This window comes from Haliotis cracherodii, unplaced genomic scaffold (genome assembly GCF_022045235.1).
Source record: "Haliotis cracherodii isolate W230 unplaced genomic scaffold, xgHalCrac1.p SCAF_24, whole genome shotgun sequence".
Taxonomy (NCBI): Eukaryota; Metazoa; Mollusca; class Gastropoda; order Lepetellida; family Haliotidae; genus Haliotis; species Haliotis cracherodii.
Window position 1 is genome coordinate 2,119,172 of NW_027266280.1, and position 17,230 is coordinate 2,136,401.

The window sequence follows — 17,230 nt, forward strand, 5'->3', positions numbered from 1 at the left end:
TATTGGCCTCCTGGCTGGTGTACATAAATCCCTGTGGTATGTTGATAGAGAATATCGGCCTCCTGGCTGGTGTACATAAATCCCTGTAGTATGTTGATAGAGAATATCGGCCTCCTGGCTGGTGTACATAAATCCCTGTAGCATGTTGATAGAGAATATCAGCCTCCTGGCTGGTGTACATAAATCCCTGTAGTATGTTGGTAGAGAATATCAGCCTCCTGGCTGGTGTACATAAATCCCTGTAGTATGTTGGTAGAGAATATTGGCCTCCTGGCTGGTGTACATAAATCCCTGTAGTATGTTGGTAGAGAATATCGGCCTGGCTGGTGTACATAAATCCCTGTAGTATGTTGATAGAGAATATCGGGCTCCTGGCTGGTGTACATAAATCCCTGTAGTATGTTGGTAGAGAATATTGGCCTCCTGGCTGGTGTACATAAATCCCTGTAGTATGTTGGTAGAGAATATCGGCCTCCTGGCTGGTGTACATAAATCCCTGTAGTATGTTGATAGAGAATATCAGCCTCCTGGCTGGTGTACATAAATCCCTGTAGTATGTTGGTAGAGAATATTGGCCTCCTGGCTGGTGTACATAAATCCCTGTAGCATGTTGGTAGAGAATATCAGCCTCCTGGCTGGTGTACATAAATCCCTGTAGTATGTTGGTAGAGAATATTGGCCTCCTGGCTGGTGTACATAAATCCCTGTAGTATGTTGGTAGAGAATATCGGCCTGGCTGGTGTACATAAATCCCTGTAGTATGTTGATAGAGAATATCGGGCTCCTGGCTGGTGTACATAAATCCCTGTAGTATGTTGGTAGAGAATATTGGCCTCCTGGCTGGTGTACATAAATCCCTGTAGTATGTTGGTAGAGAATATCGGCCTCCTGGCTGGTGTACATAAATCCCTGTAGTATGTTGATAGAGAATATCAGCCTCCTGGCTGGTGTACATAAATCCCTGTAGTATGTTGGTAGAGAATATTGGCCTCCTGGCTGGTGTACATAAATCCCTGTAGTATGTTGATAGAGAATATTGGCCTCCTGGCTGGTGTACATAAATCCCTGTAGTATGTTGGTAGAGAATATCGGCCTCCTGGCTGGTGTACATAAACCCCTGTAGTATGTTGGCATCCTGGCTGGTGTACATAAATCCCTGTAGTATGTTGGCCTCCTGGCTGGTGTACATAAATACCTGCAGTATGTTGGCCTCCTTGCTGGTGTACAGAAATACCTGCAGTATGTTGGCCTCCTTGCTGGTGTACAGAAATACCTGCAGTATGTTGGCCTCCTGGCTGGTGTACATAAATACCTGCAGTATGTTGGCCTCCTGGCTGGTGTACAGAAATACCTGCAGTATGTTGGCCTCCTTGCTGGTGTACATAAATCCCTATAGTATGTTGGCCTCCTGGCTGGTGTACATAAATACCTGTAGTATGTTGGCCTCCTGGCTGGTGTACAGAAATACCTGTAGTATGTTGGCCTCCTTGCTGGTGTACAGAAATACCTGTAGTATGTTGGCCTCCTGGCTGGTGTACAGAAATACCTGCAGTATGTTGGCCTCCTGGCTGGTGTACAGAAATACCTGCAGTATGTTGGCCTCCTTGCTGGTGTACATAAATCCCTATAGTATGTTGGCCTCCTGGCTGGTGTACAGAAATACCTGCAGTATGTTGGCCTCCTGGCTGGTGTACATAAATACCTGTAGTATGTTGGCCTCCTGGCTGGTGTACATAAATACCTGCAGTATGTTGGCCTCCTTGCTGGTGTACAGAAATCCCTGTGGTATGTTGGCCTCCTGGCTGGTGTACATAAATACCTGTCGTATGTTGGCAGAGCGTGAAAGGGGCAGACATTTTCTACTGCCATGACACCTGTAATCATATCAGTTAAGGATATTGACTGGATTAGCTTGCTATTGTTTGATAACTGGTTTAGGGTTGATCTGTGCTTACTGCACCGGGGGACCATCTCCACAGTGAAGTTCATGTTTTCAGGACACACAGTAATATGTCCAATTACTTTGCTTTCTGCCAAGGGGACCATCTCCACAGTGACATTGCTGTTTTCATGAGGCATTGCAGGCCACATGTAGTATTCATTGGTTCTCTGAGCAGAAACATTTGAATGTTCATGTAAATGCTAACTTTTAAGAGCATGATACCTGCTGGAGGTTAGGTGGCTTGGCTAATAGAGCCTTGGCATGTCAACTCTCAAGCCCGGTGAGGTTTTTACTGAAACTAGTGAAAGTCCAATCTAACCACACTCCCTCACTCACTTTAGGGACTGGTCATTTATTATTGAGTCCGGGGGAGTGAGATTGTACTCAGGACTGTATCACATTTTGTTGACTCCCCTTTTATGTAACATTCTTCATGCAACCCCCCAATATATGACCCTCCTCCCTATGATAAATTACCAGTACCCAAATTTATTTGAAAACTTAGAACTGTCTGTCTCTCTGTCTCTCTGTCTCTGTCTCTCTCTCTCTCTGTCTCTCTCTCTCTCTCTCTCTCTCAATATGTTTACTACCCTTGTGTACATAGTAGGCTTCTCACCCCAGTGTAACTACATCTGATATCCGCTCTACTGTATAAACACTGCCTCCTACCTGTATATATACTTGTCAACCACACTCTACACATCACTTGCTTGATAACGGTGTAGAAACCTACACCGAAACATTGCTCCTAATTGTAATAAAGAAGTTGTCCATTCACATACCTTTACCTTACCCAACATGTACCGTGTATTGAAAGGGTACAGCTGTAATTTTTAAACAAATTTAGACATTTCTAGTAATTGAAGCACTGCTGCTGTACTCGTTGTATTAGAAAGGTATCCGTTATGCTGTGTTGTTTTCACATGATAATAACGGAAGGCAAGCTTGGGTCGGATTTGTTAGAAATATTTTGTTTGCACATGGGTATGGATTCCTTCAGTTAAATCAGGGTTGTTGGAAACACGCAAAGAGTGTTTGTTTCTTCAGCTCAATGATTGAAAGATATATCATGTCTAAGAACCATTTTGACATTATGAACATAATGTTTCTTCGTGCAAAATATTTCCCCATTGTCTGAACTCAATACATTATTTACGATTTTAGCAACAGAATTTACTTAAGCATTTCTTAAATAACTGACTCTTTGCATTTACCAGATACTGTTCAGGTTGCAACACAACGTAAAACTGTTTGTAAAATGTTAATGTTAGTTTCTGATGTAGATTACAAAGCCAAGTTAAAAGAAGGATATCTAAGATGAAGATCATTTTCTCTTGATCTTTCCTTTGTATGACATTCGAGGAGTCAGTATTTTAGCGCTGTGAAAGGACAATATCAATATTGTCAAAATTTGTGACAACCAACATGCATGGAAACTAGGTGCACTATTATTTTTTGGTATAAGTGTGAGAAACCATTGGATTTTGAAAAACACCATGAATTGAATTAATAGCATTTGGTGATCATTCATTTTGATAGTAATGCATTAATGTACAAAGGCAGACCTTTCATCGATGTATCGTTGTAAATTGTTCATGAATTATGGAGGGCATACATTTCTGGAATAAAGTGGCATACATACTTACATAGAACAAAAAGGGCGGTCGGGTAGCCTAGTGGTTAAAGCGTTCGCTCGTCACGCCGAAGACCAGGGTTCGATTCCCAACATGGGTACAATGTTTGAAGCCCATTTCTGGTGTTCCCTGCCGTGATATTGCTGGAATATTGCTAAAAGCGGCGTATAACCATAAGCACTCACTCACTCACTCACTCACTCACTCACTCACATAGAACAAAGACTCTCCTGAGCAGTGCTCAGTATATGAAGTTTAGTCTCAATTCTACCTTTCCAGCTACATTAAGCTGACACGCCGTGATATACTTGAATACTGTTCAAGGTGGCGTTAAACTGAACTCGCTCACTCACCAGCTGTGATTTCTTGCAGGATCTCAGACCGTGGTGGCGGTATCCCCCCGAAGGTCCTCGCTAAGGTCTGGGACTACAATTTCACCACCTCGGGGGCTGTGACTGACGACCGCGTGGATGGAGGTCTCTTCGGACAGATCATGAACACTGACAACTCCGGACCTGCACCTGGCAAGATGCATGGGTAGGTACATGACAGACCTGCACTGGGGAAGATGGGTAGGTACATCACAGACCTGCACTGGGGAAGATGGGTAGGTACATCACAGACCTGCACTGGGGAAGATGGGTAGGTACATCACAGACCTGCACTGGGGAAGATGGTAGGTACATCACAGACCTGCACTGGGGAAGATGGTAGGTACATCACAGACCTGCACTGGGGAAGATGGTAGGTACATCACAGACCTGCCCTGGGGAAGATGGATAGGTACACATTATGACAGACCTGCACTGGGGAAGATGGGTAGGTACATCACAGACCTGCACTGGGGAAGATGGTAGGTACATCACAGACCTGCACTGGGGAAGATGGTAGGTACATCACAGACCTGCACTGGGGAAGATGGTAGGTACATCACAGACCTGCCCTGGGGAAGATGGATAGGTACACATTATGACAGACCTGCACTGGGGAAGATGGGTAGGTACATCACAGACCTGCACTGGGAAGATGGTAGGTACATCACAGACCTGCACTGGGGAAGATGGGTAGGTACATCACAGGCCTGCACTGGGGAAGATGGGTAGGTACATCACAGACCTGCACTGGGGAAGATGGGTAGGTACATCACGGACCTGCACTGGGGAAGATGGATAGGTACATCATGGACCTGCACTGGGGAAGATGGGTAGGTACATCACAGACCTGCACTGGGGAAGATGGGTAGGTACATCACAGATCTGCACTGGGGAAGATGGTAGGTACATCACAGACCTGCACTGGGGAAGATGGATAGGTACATCACAGACCTGCACTGGGGAAGATGGGTAGGTACATCACAGACCTGCACTGGGGAAGATGGATAGGTACATCACAGACCTGCACTGGGGAAGATGGGTAGGTACATCACAGACCTGCACTGGGGAAGATGGGTAGGTACATCACAGACCTGCACTGGGGAAGATGGGTAGGTACATCACAGACCTGCACTGGGGAAGATGGGTAGGTACATCACAGACCTGTACTGGGGAAGATGGGTAGGTACATCACAGATCTGCACTGGGGAAGATGGGTAGGTACATCACAGACCTGCACTGGGGAAGATGGTAGGTACATCACAGACCTGCAGTGGGGAAGATGGGTAGGTACATCACAGAACTGCACTGGGGAAGATGGGTAGGTACACATTATGACAGACCTGCACTGGGGAAGAGGATAGGTACGTCTCAGACCTGCCCTGGGGAAGATGGATAGGTACACATTATGACAGACCTGCACTGGGGAAGATGGGTAGGTACATCACAGACCTGCACTTGGGAAGATGGTAGGTACATCACAGACCTGCACTGGGGAAGATGGGTAGGTACATCACAGACCTGCACTTGGGAAGATGGTAGGTACATCACAGACCTGCACTGGGGAAGATGGTAGGTACATCACAGACCTGCACTGGGGAAGATGGTAGGTACATCACAGACCTGCACTGGGGAAGATGGGTAGGTACATCACGGACCTGCACTTGGGAAAATGGGTAGGTACATCACGGACCTGCACTGGGGAAGATGGGTAGGTACACATTAAGATAGACCTGCACCGGGGAAGATGGTAGGTACACTTTATGACAGACCTCGTTCAGTTTTCAGCTTATGGGGGATGAGAGTGACGTAAAACCTCACTCACTCACTCACTCACTCACTCACTCACTCACTCACTCATTATCTAAATAATATAGCAAAGAGGAGGCATCATATCGTCACCATAACGCAGCTAACAAAATGGTGGTGTTTCAGGTACGGCTTCGGCCTACCCACAGCCCGGGCTTATGCTGAGTATCTTGGAGGCCGCCTCACCCTGGAAACACTGGAGGGCATCGGCACGGATCTCTACCTGCGCCTCGCACACATGGACAGCAAGTCCGACAAGTTCCGAATCTAAACAGTCAGCTTGGATGCCAACTTGACGATCGTGGGGTGGAAACTGTTGGCCACTGTCAGTTGATCATCGATTGTGGTCCTGGACACACTCCAGGATTTCAAGACTTCCCACTGTCCCAGCATTGTAACTTCATTTACGCCGGTACACTTGTACCAAATTTGACGTATTTGTGCCCCGACACTTGAACGTTGTTTTGGGAGGTTTTTGTCTGACTTTGCAATTTGTTTGTACGGTGATTGAAGATTTAATGTTTGACGCAAAGAACAATATATAACATGGTTGGTAGGGTAGCCTACTTGTTAAACCGGTCACTTGTCTCGGGTTCGATTCCCATATTGGTAAATTGTATGAAGCCAATTTCTGGAGTCCCTTTCCGTGATATTGCTGGAATATTGCTAAAAGCAGTATTAGCCTATACTTACTCACTCGCTCACTAAACACTATAAACATTGTTTAGAGGGACAGGGCACGGATACTGTTGAGTACATACTCAGTTATAGATCATACATGAATCTCATTTAAAGCTTATCTTGAATCGGAGGACACATTGTAGACTGTTTGTACGGAAGACAATGATTTGTGTTTCTGTGTAGTTCGGTCATAAATTTTTGGGGTAGATGGTCGGCCATACCTTGTTACCTCCCTTTGATGTTTGGGATGCAATGCTATGGTGATTAATAGGGGATTGGATGTATATTGTTTATTGTTTCTGCCAGTATAGGAGAGGCAGGGAATTCCTATGGATGTTGTCCTTGTTTATATTTGTTGCCATGGTTGCCCTTATCGCCATGGTAACACCCACTGTAGTAAAATTTGTCACCATCAGTCTCATCATTCGTAAATTCATATGAAATATATTTGATGGTCGTATATGAGCTACACTGATGTGAATGTAGAATATGTTGGACATGTGGACTCATTTGTAGATCTCACGACGTTTTTTGTCAGTATGTAGTTTAAGTTGGTTATTCCGGTTTGAGGAATGTACTCAATCGTGTGTGCCATTCTGGTACAACGTATCTGAAGGTCTCTGAACTCAGACAGAAATTAAGTTTGAGGATGCACTTCTTGTGTCATGTTTTGAGTCATATTTAGCAGATTGTTATGTTTGTATTTTAGTCTGGGATGTACTTTCCTCCCTGTGTGTCCTGCATCATGTCTGTGGATGGTGTGGTATTTCACCGTATGGCATTGTCAGTTGCTAACAGATTGAACCAACCACAGCTAGTTGTCGACCTGCACCATTTGTGATCAAGCACGACTGAACATCATATCAAGTTTGTCTGTGATTGAGCCAAGTCACATTAAAGACAGCTTTGTTCACATATCACTTGATCAAAGTTAGAGGTTTTCTATTTGTCTCAAACCATCCTCTGTTATCTAGTGTAGTGTTCTGTTGTGATAACTACCCTGTACCGACTCACCACCAAAGCTTCGTTTTGGAAATCACGTCACTATATGACGTTCTCATTCAGCCCAGACTTTATTTTGTACATGAGTGTAAATTGATTTGATGGCTATTTGAGTGTCACAAGATGTCATTGTATCCCAATTGCGTGGATTGATACTCATGATGTCAATCACTTGATTGTCTGGTCCAGACTCGATTATGTACAGACAGCCGTCATATAGCTGAAATATTGTTGAGAGCGGCATTAAACAACAAACAAACACAAGATGTAAATGGGTCTGGGAAAAGAAATACAATACATGGGATAATTGAAGATGGTTGCAAATGTTACAAGTTGAATCAGCTGTGCTTTGAGTCGTCTGTTAACGCTATTGCTTAATTGATAATTGTTGTTGAATATTCCTGACACAATCTTACAGCATGCTGGTTTGGTCTGTTGGATGACGTTGTCCAAGGTTTTCCCATATTGGGGGACTTGTTTCCGCCTGATGCTAGTGCTATTGTCTTTGTTTTGTTTGTCTTATTATTCTCCACCATCGATATAGATGGCACCACACACACACACACACATTGTTTAGCTCCTGATGGCAGATGGTATTGATCTGCTTCCTTTATTGTATTCTGTCTATTGTATCTGGCACATTGCGATGTAACAGTTTGAAATGAATCAGATTTTAATCTGGTTATGTGCCTCAGTTTTCATTCAGAATGTATTTTCAACATGTTTCAATATAGAAAACTATTTTTGTTGTATCAAGATCAATTACTCTCCCGCACTGTACAATATAATCTTTAATGGCTTTTTAGCATGGGGAACTATTTAGCATGGATAGATGCACATACACATTAGTTATGGAACTACTTTTATCACTGGAATATGTTATGCGGGTTACAATGCTGCTATCCTCAAGCAGACTCCCATCATTCCTACGCCTGGACTAGCCATACAGAGGCAAGAATCTCGACCTACGCCTGGACTAGCCATACAGAGGCAAGAATCTCGACCTACGCCTGGACTAGCCATACAGAGGCAAGTATCTCGACCTACTCCTGGACTAGCCATACAGAGGCAAGTATCTCTACTTACCCCTGGACTAGCCATACAGAGGCAAGAATCTCGACCTACTCCTGGACTGGCCATACAGAGGCAAGTATCTCTACCTACGCCTGGACTAGCCATACAGAGGCAAGTATCTCTACCTACGCCTGGACTAGCCATACAGAGGCAAGAATCTCGACCTACTCCTGGACTGGCCATACAGAGGCAAGAATCTCGACCTACCCCTGGACTAGCTGTACAGAGGCAAGAATCTCCACTTAATCCTGGACTAGCTACACAGAGGCAAGAATCTCCACTTAATCCTGGACTAGCCGTACAGAGGCAAGAATCTCTACCTACTCCTGGACTAGCCGTACAGAGGCAAGAATCTCCACTTACTCCTGGACTAGCCATACAGAGGCAAGAATCTCCACTTAATCCCGGACTAGCCGTACAGAGGCAAGAATCTCGACCTACTCCTGGACTAGCCATACAGAGGCAAGAATCACGACCTACTCCTGGACTAGTCGTACAGAGGCAAGAATCTCTACCTACTCCTGGACTAGCCATACAGAGGCAAGAATCTACACTTAATCCCGGACTAGCCATACAGAGGCAAGAATCTCGACCTACTCCAGGACTAGCCATACATTCAGAAATCTCGACTTACTCCCGGACAAGCCACACAGAGGCAAGAATCACGACCTACTCCAGGACTATCACGACCTACTCCAGGACTATCACGACCTACTCCAGGACTAGCCATACAGAGGCAAGAATCTCAACACCAGTGGAAGAGTTGCGTCCCTTTGGTACGCCAGAAACCTATGACTGTCCTGTTTCGCCTCAATTATGTTTCTAGGTTTGTCCTCACCATACCCATGCTCATGGGTATCACCAAAGTGGTAAACGTCTGAGATCTGCATTACTTCGGGCTTTCCTCCCACATCAAGCTGACACGCCTGGATATAACTGGAACAGTGTTGAGAACAGTGTGAAACCCAACTATCTCATGCTAGGAGGTGTCATGTAATGATAAGTGAAGCTGCATGTCCGTCTCACTCACACTGACTACTGTGTGTTGGACTCACGGACAAATGCAAATGTGTTTTCTTAGTGTCTTGGTAATGGATGCCAGTCCTGATGCCAACTTCCAGTACTTTGTTGCACAATTCTTTCTTCAGACCTATCCACGGGTGATGTCTTCGTGTAAAGTACCCAGGAGTACAGGCCAGGACCAGGTTGCCAGTCCGGGGTCATTTCCAGGAGTATTTGAAAACTATTGAGAAGGGAAAATGGTAGATTGTGACAATGGCTTGAAAAGAAATCACAACTCTCCTTATATTTTGTAATGTATCAAAACCAAAGAGTAAATACTGGGCATTCAGCGGAGTATCAGTCATTTTGTACTGTGTCTAATATTGTTACTTTAGTTACTGATCAAAATTGTCAGGATAAACAATCAAAAAAATTTGGGAAGGTTGTCAATATAATGTTGTGTGGTCTTTGTCATCATGGCTTCTAGTCATTATTAAGTGCTGCTCAGAAAGCTGCTTGGCTGAGCAATACTATATAACAGGTTAGCAAAAGCCAGTTTCCCTGCTGTGGAGTTATGAATTAACATGAGAACCTTATTACAAAGTATTTCGATTTTGGGTCTTAGTAGACTACTGACCAGGGGGGGTAACTCTCAGTATCACTGGTCAGGGGAGATAACTGTGCAGCACCACATTAATGAAATGATTGTTTTTTCCTGTACATATACATGTTTGTGGCAATACAGGTTGGTCTTTTACATCATGAGTGTTCATGTATATACACCGTAAGCAACTGCTGTGTACATAAACATAACACTTTCCAGGATATTTTATAGGTGTGGTTTGATACATATATATATATTTACAAAGGTGTGGATGTGGATTACTGATTCACTACATAATGAATCTCAGAATAGTCTGTGTTTTGTAGCGAGCAAGTTGGGATGCTTTGTGAAAGCATCAACTAAACTTTTATTTTCATTATTGCTTGGATTTGCAGTTGCTTATTAGTAGTAAAAATTGATGTCAACTTTGAGTTGTCTGTTATTTCCCATGTAAATTGAACTTTCAAGCTGCTGTCATGCATCATGCCACACTCAGCAATATTCCAGCTATATGACTACACAATTGGGATATGATGACATGCATCATCAAAGTCAGCGAACCTGACCACTCGATCCCGGTAGTCGCCTCTTACAATAACAAGTGGATCCTGGCACTGCTAAATACCCTCTGAAAGCAGTTTCTGGTGATGAATTCTGTCAATCTCATTAAAATCAGACCTTAGTTCTCGCTAAACAAACATCTGAGGACATCCCATTACGAGTCATGTCAGAACGACCTTTCATCCAACCAATCAGAGCTTACCAGATCATGAAAGTGACAGACGGAATGTGTTTTCTAATCATGCAAACTCGAAATATTTAACTCGGGGTATTCCGAATGACAGTTACAGGTTTTATGATTATGTCCATACAAACTAGGCCATCTATAAGCCATTCCAGAATGTTCTTTTTATCAGTTTCAATTTTTTAAATTGAGAATACATCAAATTATGTTTCGAAGCGTAGTCGCCAGTTTGAAACTAGTGTCATAAGCTCGAGAAAAGTGCCTTCTGATTGGCTCATGTCGATTTCATTGTCAGTCATTTCATTGGTTGGTCAAAATTCGCCAAAGGTCGTTCTGACGTGACCCGTAATGGGATGTCCTCAGATCTTTGTTTAGCGGTAGCGAAAACTAAGATCTGATTGTAATGAGATTGGAATTCTGTCAGCAGTGTATAAGGGATGAGACCCTCACTAGAAGAACAAATTCGAAAAACCAGGTTCGTCTGCCCTTGCCTGAATATGGCCCCTTGTGAAGAGGAAGAATCACCGTTCAAAGTTGAATCCTAACTGCAGATGTCCATGCCGAACTAAAAGGACCACAATGTCATATGATGAATGTAACTTTAATGATTGACGATATACATGAGTTCAGTTATAGCGATGCATTCACTAAGAAACGATTCTGACATACCTTAAAAATTCACATCGAACGGAACAATCTACTTAACTGTCAAAGATATCCCTAACACAAGATACAAACAGATGACCAACTGCACACATAGGTCGTCGTCATCATCACTGCTTTGTTCTTGTCCTGACAGCATCAATTTTCCACACCTGTACATGAATCAAATGAACACATACAACAAACATTTGCTGCTACCTATAAAATCTGAAAACTTATGAAGAGGAAAATGTCCTGTACAGTGGATACATGTATTAGTGTTTAAGGAAATTATTTTTTCTACAGCCACGGATGGAGGTCACAAGCACCTATCACATTATGGCCGAGAAATTCCGCACATGACATTATTTTTTAAGTCACTCTAATTGTCTCCATGGTGATACAACTAAACAACAGTATTAAGTAAGGATCACATTTAAGGGTGAACAACTTCTTTACTACAATTAGGAGCAACGTTAAATGCAGGTTCTAACACCGTTAGTTACACTGGAGTGGTGAGTGAGTGAGTGAGCGATTTGGGTTTAACGCCGCTTTTAACAATATTCCAGTTAAATCGTGGCGTGTCAGCTTAATGTGGGAGGAAAGCCCTAAGTGATGCAGGTCTCAGAAACCCACGAGCACGGGTATGGTGCTGACCAACCTAGAAACACTATCGGGGTGAACCCACTATCATAGGTTTCTGGCGTGCCCAAGGGACGCAACTCTGCACAGCGCATCGCTGTGCCTTAGACGACTGGGCCACCCATGCCCCAACTGGAGTGGAGAGTGAGTGAGTGAATTGGGTTTAACGCCGCTTTTAACATTATTCCAGTTATATCACGGCGTGTCAGCTTAATGTGGGAGGAAAGCCTGAAGTGATGCAGGTCTCAGACGTTTACCACTTCGGTGAAACCCACGAGCACGGGTATGGTGCAGACAAAACTGGAGTGGGTAAGTCTGTTAAGTACACAAAAGGGTAGTAAATTAAACATATTGACCGGCGAAGTCAGTAATAACAAGGGTTCACAGTGTTTACTACCCTTGTGTACATAGTAGGCTTCTCACCCCAGTGTAACTACATCTGATATCCACTCTACTGTATAAACACTGCCTCCTACCTGTATATATACTTGTCAACCACACTCTGTACATCACTTGCTTGATAACAGTGTTAGAACCTACACCGAAACATAGCTCCTAATTGTAATAAAGGAGTTGTTCATCCATATATGTTATCCTTACTCCAACTTCTAAATGCCTCTCCAAGAAGTCAAACTACAGTATCTCGACTTGGTGCAGATAATGTTAGTAGTAAACTGAACAAAAAGGTAAAGGATCATGAATATTTTGGGATATTTTAATAAAATTATGTGCCGTCTTTCTTTGTACAAAAAAATATCCCCAAAATATTCATGATCTTGTAACTTGTTTTGTTCAGTACTGATCCAAGACGTTTGCATATTTCGATATTTAGGCATATGGCGAATATATAAATTAAATGTTACTATTCCGTTATTTTTATGACAATCTATAAAAATAAGGTTCATTGTGACTTGTTAGCATTGAATTACACTAACAACCTCTTTCTAAACAATTGAAATAAGAGTTCACTGAAGGGATGAATTCTGTTCATTCGTCAATTCCAGTTTTTGGATCATGAATATTTTTGGATATGTTTTGTAACGAAGACTCTTCACACAATTTTATTAGAATATCCCAAAAAATATTTATAATCCCTAGGTTTTTTTGTTGCACATATTTTTTTCTATTATTGATGACAGTCCTGTCCAGAAGCTATAGACTATGTACAAAACAAAAAAATCCCAACAGCCTATAAGGTGCATCATCAGATGGCAGAGTCTTTTCTATGGCCTGTTTCTGTACATCTATATAATAAACGAAATATCCCACCTGCTCGCTGTTGAAGAAATCGTTCAAGGATTGAGTGAGCGATTTGGGTTTAACGCTGATTAGTAATGTCATATCATGTCACCTTAATGTGTGAGGAAAGCCTGAAGTGATGCAGGTCTCAGACGGTTTCCACTCTGGTAAAACCCACCAGCACAGGTGCTGACAAACCAAGAAACATAATCGGGGCGAACCGGGATTCGAACCTATCATGCCATGCCATGTGACGCAACTCTGCACAGTGGTATGCAGCCTTCGACGACAGGGCTGTGTTTGTTTGTTTGTTTGTTGATTAACGCCGCACTCAGCAATATTTCAGCTTAATGACGGCGGTTATGAGGTATGTTTAAAGGAATGAGACATTTAATTGAATGTTTTCCAATGAATCTATATTTAGCAAATAACCCTGCTGGGCTTACCCTTTTCTTTGAAGCCCACAATAAAAGCAAAATTTGCAGATCTGACCTTGCACCTTAAACGAACATCATGCCGTCTAAAGTGCTCTGCGATGTGTCACCATGCTGCCCCATGTTTATGATAATATAAACAATAAATAAGAGTGATAACCGATATGGAAAAAAAAGACCCGAATAAATACTTCAGCCCAGACATTGAGTTAAACATGCTGGTCAACAATTTTGTGATATACCGGTACCCGTTCTGCTAACTGTGGTGGTACACAGTTTCGAAAATGTAACTCAGTATGGCGGTGAGGTAGTCTAGTGGTTAAAATGTTAGCTTGTCACGCTGAAGGTCTGGGTTCAAGTCCCCACATGGGTACAGGGTGTGAAGCACATTACTGCTGTTCTTTGCAATAATATTGGTAAAATTAGTGCAAAGCTTACTTACTGTACAAAATGCAATGATGCAAGCGAATGGGTTTTATGCTGCTTTTAGCAATATTCCAGCCATACCAGAGGACACCAAGAATGGGCTTCACACCTAAGGGAAGAATCAAACCCAGTCTTCAGTGAACCACTCGGCTAGCCCGTATTCCCCCAACTCTCTATGTCACTGTTGGTCTGCTTCATCTATTTTTTCTTCTGGCTCGTTGTTTTCAAGACATGAGATCAGTCCCAAGTCTGGAGGCTCAGTTCTACTTGCAGTGACTCTCCCTTGTTGCTTTCGACACAGTCCGCAGTTTGAATGATCAGTTCTACTCGCAGTGACTCTCCCTTGTTGCACTTCGACAGTCCACAATCTGAGGGATCAGTTCTACTCGCAGTGACTCTCCCTTGTTGCTTTCGACACAGTCCACAGTCTGAGGGATCAGTTCTACTCGCATTGACTCTCCCTTGTTGCTTTCGACACAGTCCACAGTTTGAAGGATCAGTTCTACTCGCATTGACTCTCCCTTGTTGCTTTCGACACAGTCCACAGTTTGAAGGATCAGTTCTACTCGCAGTGACTCTCCCTTGTTGCCCTTCGACAGTCCACAATCTGAGGGATCAGTTCTACTCGCAGTGACTCTCCCTTGTTGCTTTCGACACAGTCCACAGTCTGAAGGACCAGTTCTACTCGCAGTGACTCTCCCTTGTTGCTTCCAAGACAATTCACAGTCCACAGTCTGAAGGACCAGTTCTACTCGCAGTGACTCTCCCTTGTTGCTTCCAAGACAATTCACAGTCCACAGTCTGAAGGACCAGTTCTACTCGCAGTGACTCTCCCTTGTTGCTTTTGACACAGTCCGCAGTCTAAATTATCAGTTCTACTCGCAGTGACTCTCCGTTGTTGCTTTAGACACAGTCCACACAGTCCGCTGCGTGAAGGATCAGTTCTACTCGCAGTGACTCTCCGTTGTTGCTTTCGACACAGTCCACACAGTCGGCAGTCTGAATGATCAGTTCTACTCGCAGTGACTCTCCGTTGTTGCTTTCGACACAGTCCACACACACAGTCCGCAGTGTGGAGGATCAGTTCTACTCGCAGTGACTCTCCCTTGTTGCTTTCAACACAGTCCACAGTCTGAATGATCAGTTCTATTCGCAGTGACTCTCCCTTCTTGCTTTCAACACAGTCCACAGTCTGAATGATCAGTTCTATTCGCAGTGACTCTCCCTTCTTGCTTTCAACACAGTCCACAGTCTGGAGGATCAGTTCTATTCGCAGTGACTCTCCCTTCTTGCTTTCAACACAGTCCACAGTCTGGAGGATCAGTTCTATTCGCAGTGACTCTCCCTTCTTGCTTTCAACACAGTCCACAGTCTGGAGGATCAGTTCTATTCGCAGTGACTCTCCCTTCTTGCTTTCAACACAGTCCACAGTCTGGAGGATCAGTTCTATTCGCAGTGACTCTCCCTTCTTGCTTTCAACACAGTCCACAGTCTGGAGGATCAGTTCTATTCGCAGTGACTCTCCCTTCTTGCTTTCAACACAGTCCACAGTCTGGAGGATCAGTTCTATTCGCAGTGACTCTCCCTTCTTGCTTTCAACACAGTCCACAGTCTGAATGATCAGTTCTACTCGCATTGACTCTCCCTTCTTGCTTTCAACACAGTCCACAGTCTGAATGATCAGTTCTACTCGCATTGACTCTCCCTGATTGCTTTCAACACAGTCCACAGTTTGAAGGATCAGTTCTACTCACAGTGACTCTCCCTTGTTGCTTTCAACACAGTCCACAGTCTGAATGATCAGTTCTATTCGCAGCACACAATCACCACATGTTCACCGCACGTCCATCACCCAGTGTATCACATCCTTCTATCATGATACAAACCCTGGACCCACCCTAGGAGAACTTCACATGTGAAGGGATATCCCCATCTCAATGCCAAATTTCTCTTGCATGATTGTAATTTTAAATGGATGGCTATTTTTAACATGTCAACTGAAATCAGACTAAGAAGCACTGTTACAAATGGGTATTTATCGTAATAAAATGGACAACACTATTTGAGGATTGTCAACTTCAGTTCTGAACGTTTCATGGCAACATCCATCAACAATATAGCATTCATCCACCCATATCGTCATTCTGTATCAAAATATCCATCCACTGACAAGGCCTTCTGCAAAATGGACACTCCCCTCACCTAACTTGGCCTCCCAACATGGTCCCACACCTCAACGGCCTCCTTAACAGCGACATGCTATGTCCAAGCTGGGAGTGTCACGCATCTACACCTCACACGGTCTCCCCAACATGGCTGTCCCACAGAGTGTCACGCATCTACACCTCACGCGGTCTCCCCAACATGGCTGTCCCACAGAGTGTCACGCATCTACACCTCACGCGGTCTCCCCAACATGGCTGTCCCACAGAGTGTCACGCATCTACACCTCACGCGGCCTCCCCAACATGGCTGTCCCACAGAGAGTCACATATCTGCACCTCACGCGGCCTCCCCAACACGGCTGTCCCACAGAGTGTCACATATCTGCACCTCACACGGCCTCCCCAACACGGCTGTCCCACAGAGTGTGACATATCTACACCGGACACAGACTCCCGAACACGGCTGACACAGCCTCCTTCCCACCCAGTGGCCTCACCTCACAAGGAAACTGTATACGGATGTGTCCATCTCGTGCACTGCTGGAATGAATCTGCGTCCTCTGTTCACAAGGATTCTTACCAAAAGAAAACTAAAGTAACCTGTCACCCGCATCAGACCTAAATATCTCACTCAGTCTGTCACCCCTTACAAGGATAATCCACTCCGAAATCAAAATTATTATATCAACATGACCTGAGTTCAAACCCTCACTTTCCTTCCACCACTATTATAGTTTAAATCTGTCTAGGACAACAGAATCTATATTTGGCATCTGTGACACAAGAAGTTAATTTTCATCGAGCAAATTAAAGAAATT

The 17,230-nt window shown here is 43.9% G+C and overlaps 2 protein-coding genes across 2 annotated transcripts in view; both read left to right on the forward strand.

Annotated features, from left to right (window-relative positions):
• Positions 1 to 8,002, forward strand: part of LOC139472516 (branched-chain alpha-ketoacid dehydrogenase kinase-like) — a 67,533-nt gene extending 59,531 nt beyond the window's left edge. The window contains exons 10-11 of the mRNA XM_071254991.1: positions 3,949 to 4,113; positions 5,883 to 8,002. Of these exons, the coding sequence (XP_071111092.1) occupies positions 3,949 to 4,113; positions 5,883 to 6,027 (310 nt within the window). The 3' untranslated portion in view covers positions 6,028 to 8,002. The remainder of the gene's footprint in view (positions 1 to 3,948; positions 4,114 to 5,882) is intronic.
• Positions 8,003 to 8,271: 269 nt separating this feature from the next.
• Positions 8,272 to 9,339, forward strand: LOC139472562 (secreted effector protein EspF(U)-like). Its single transcript, XM_071255034.1, has one exon. The coding sequence runs from the start codon at positions 8,272 to 8,274 to the stop codon at positions 9,337 to 9,339; it is 1,068 nt and encodes a 355-aa protein (XP_071111135.1).
• The last annotated feature ends 7,891 nt before the right edge of the window (positions 9,340 to 17,230 follow it).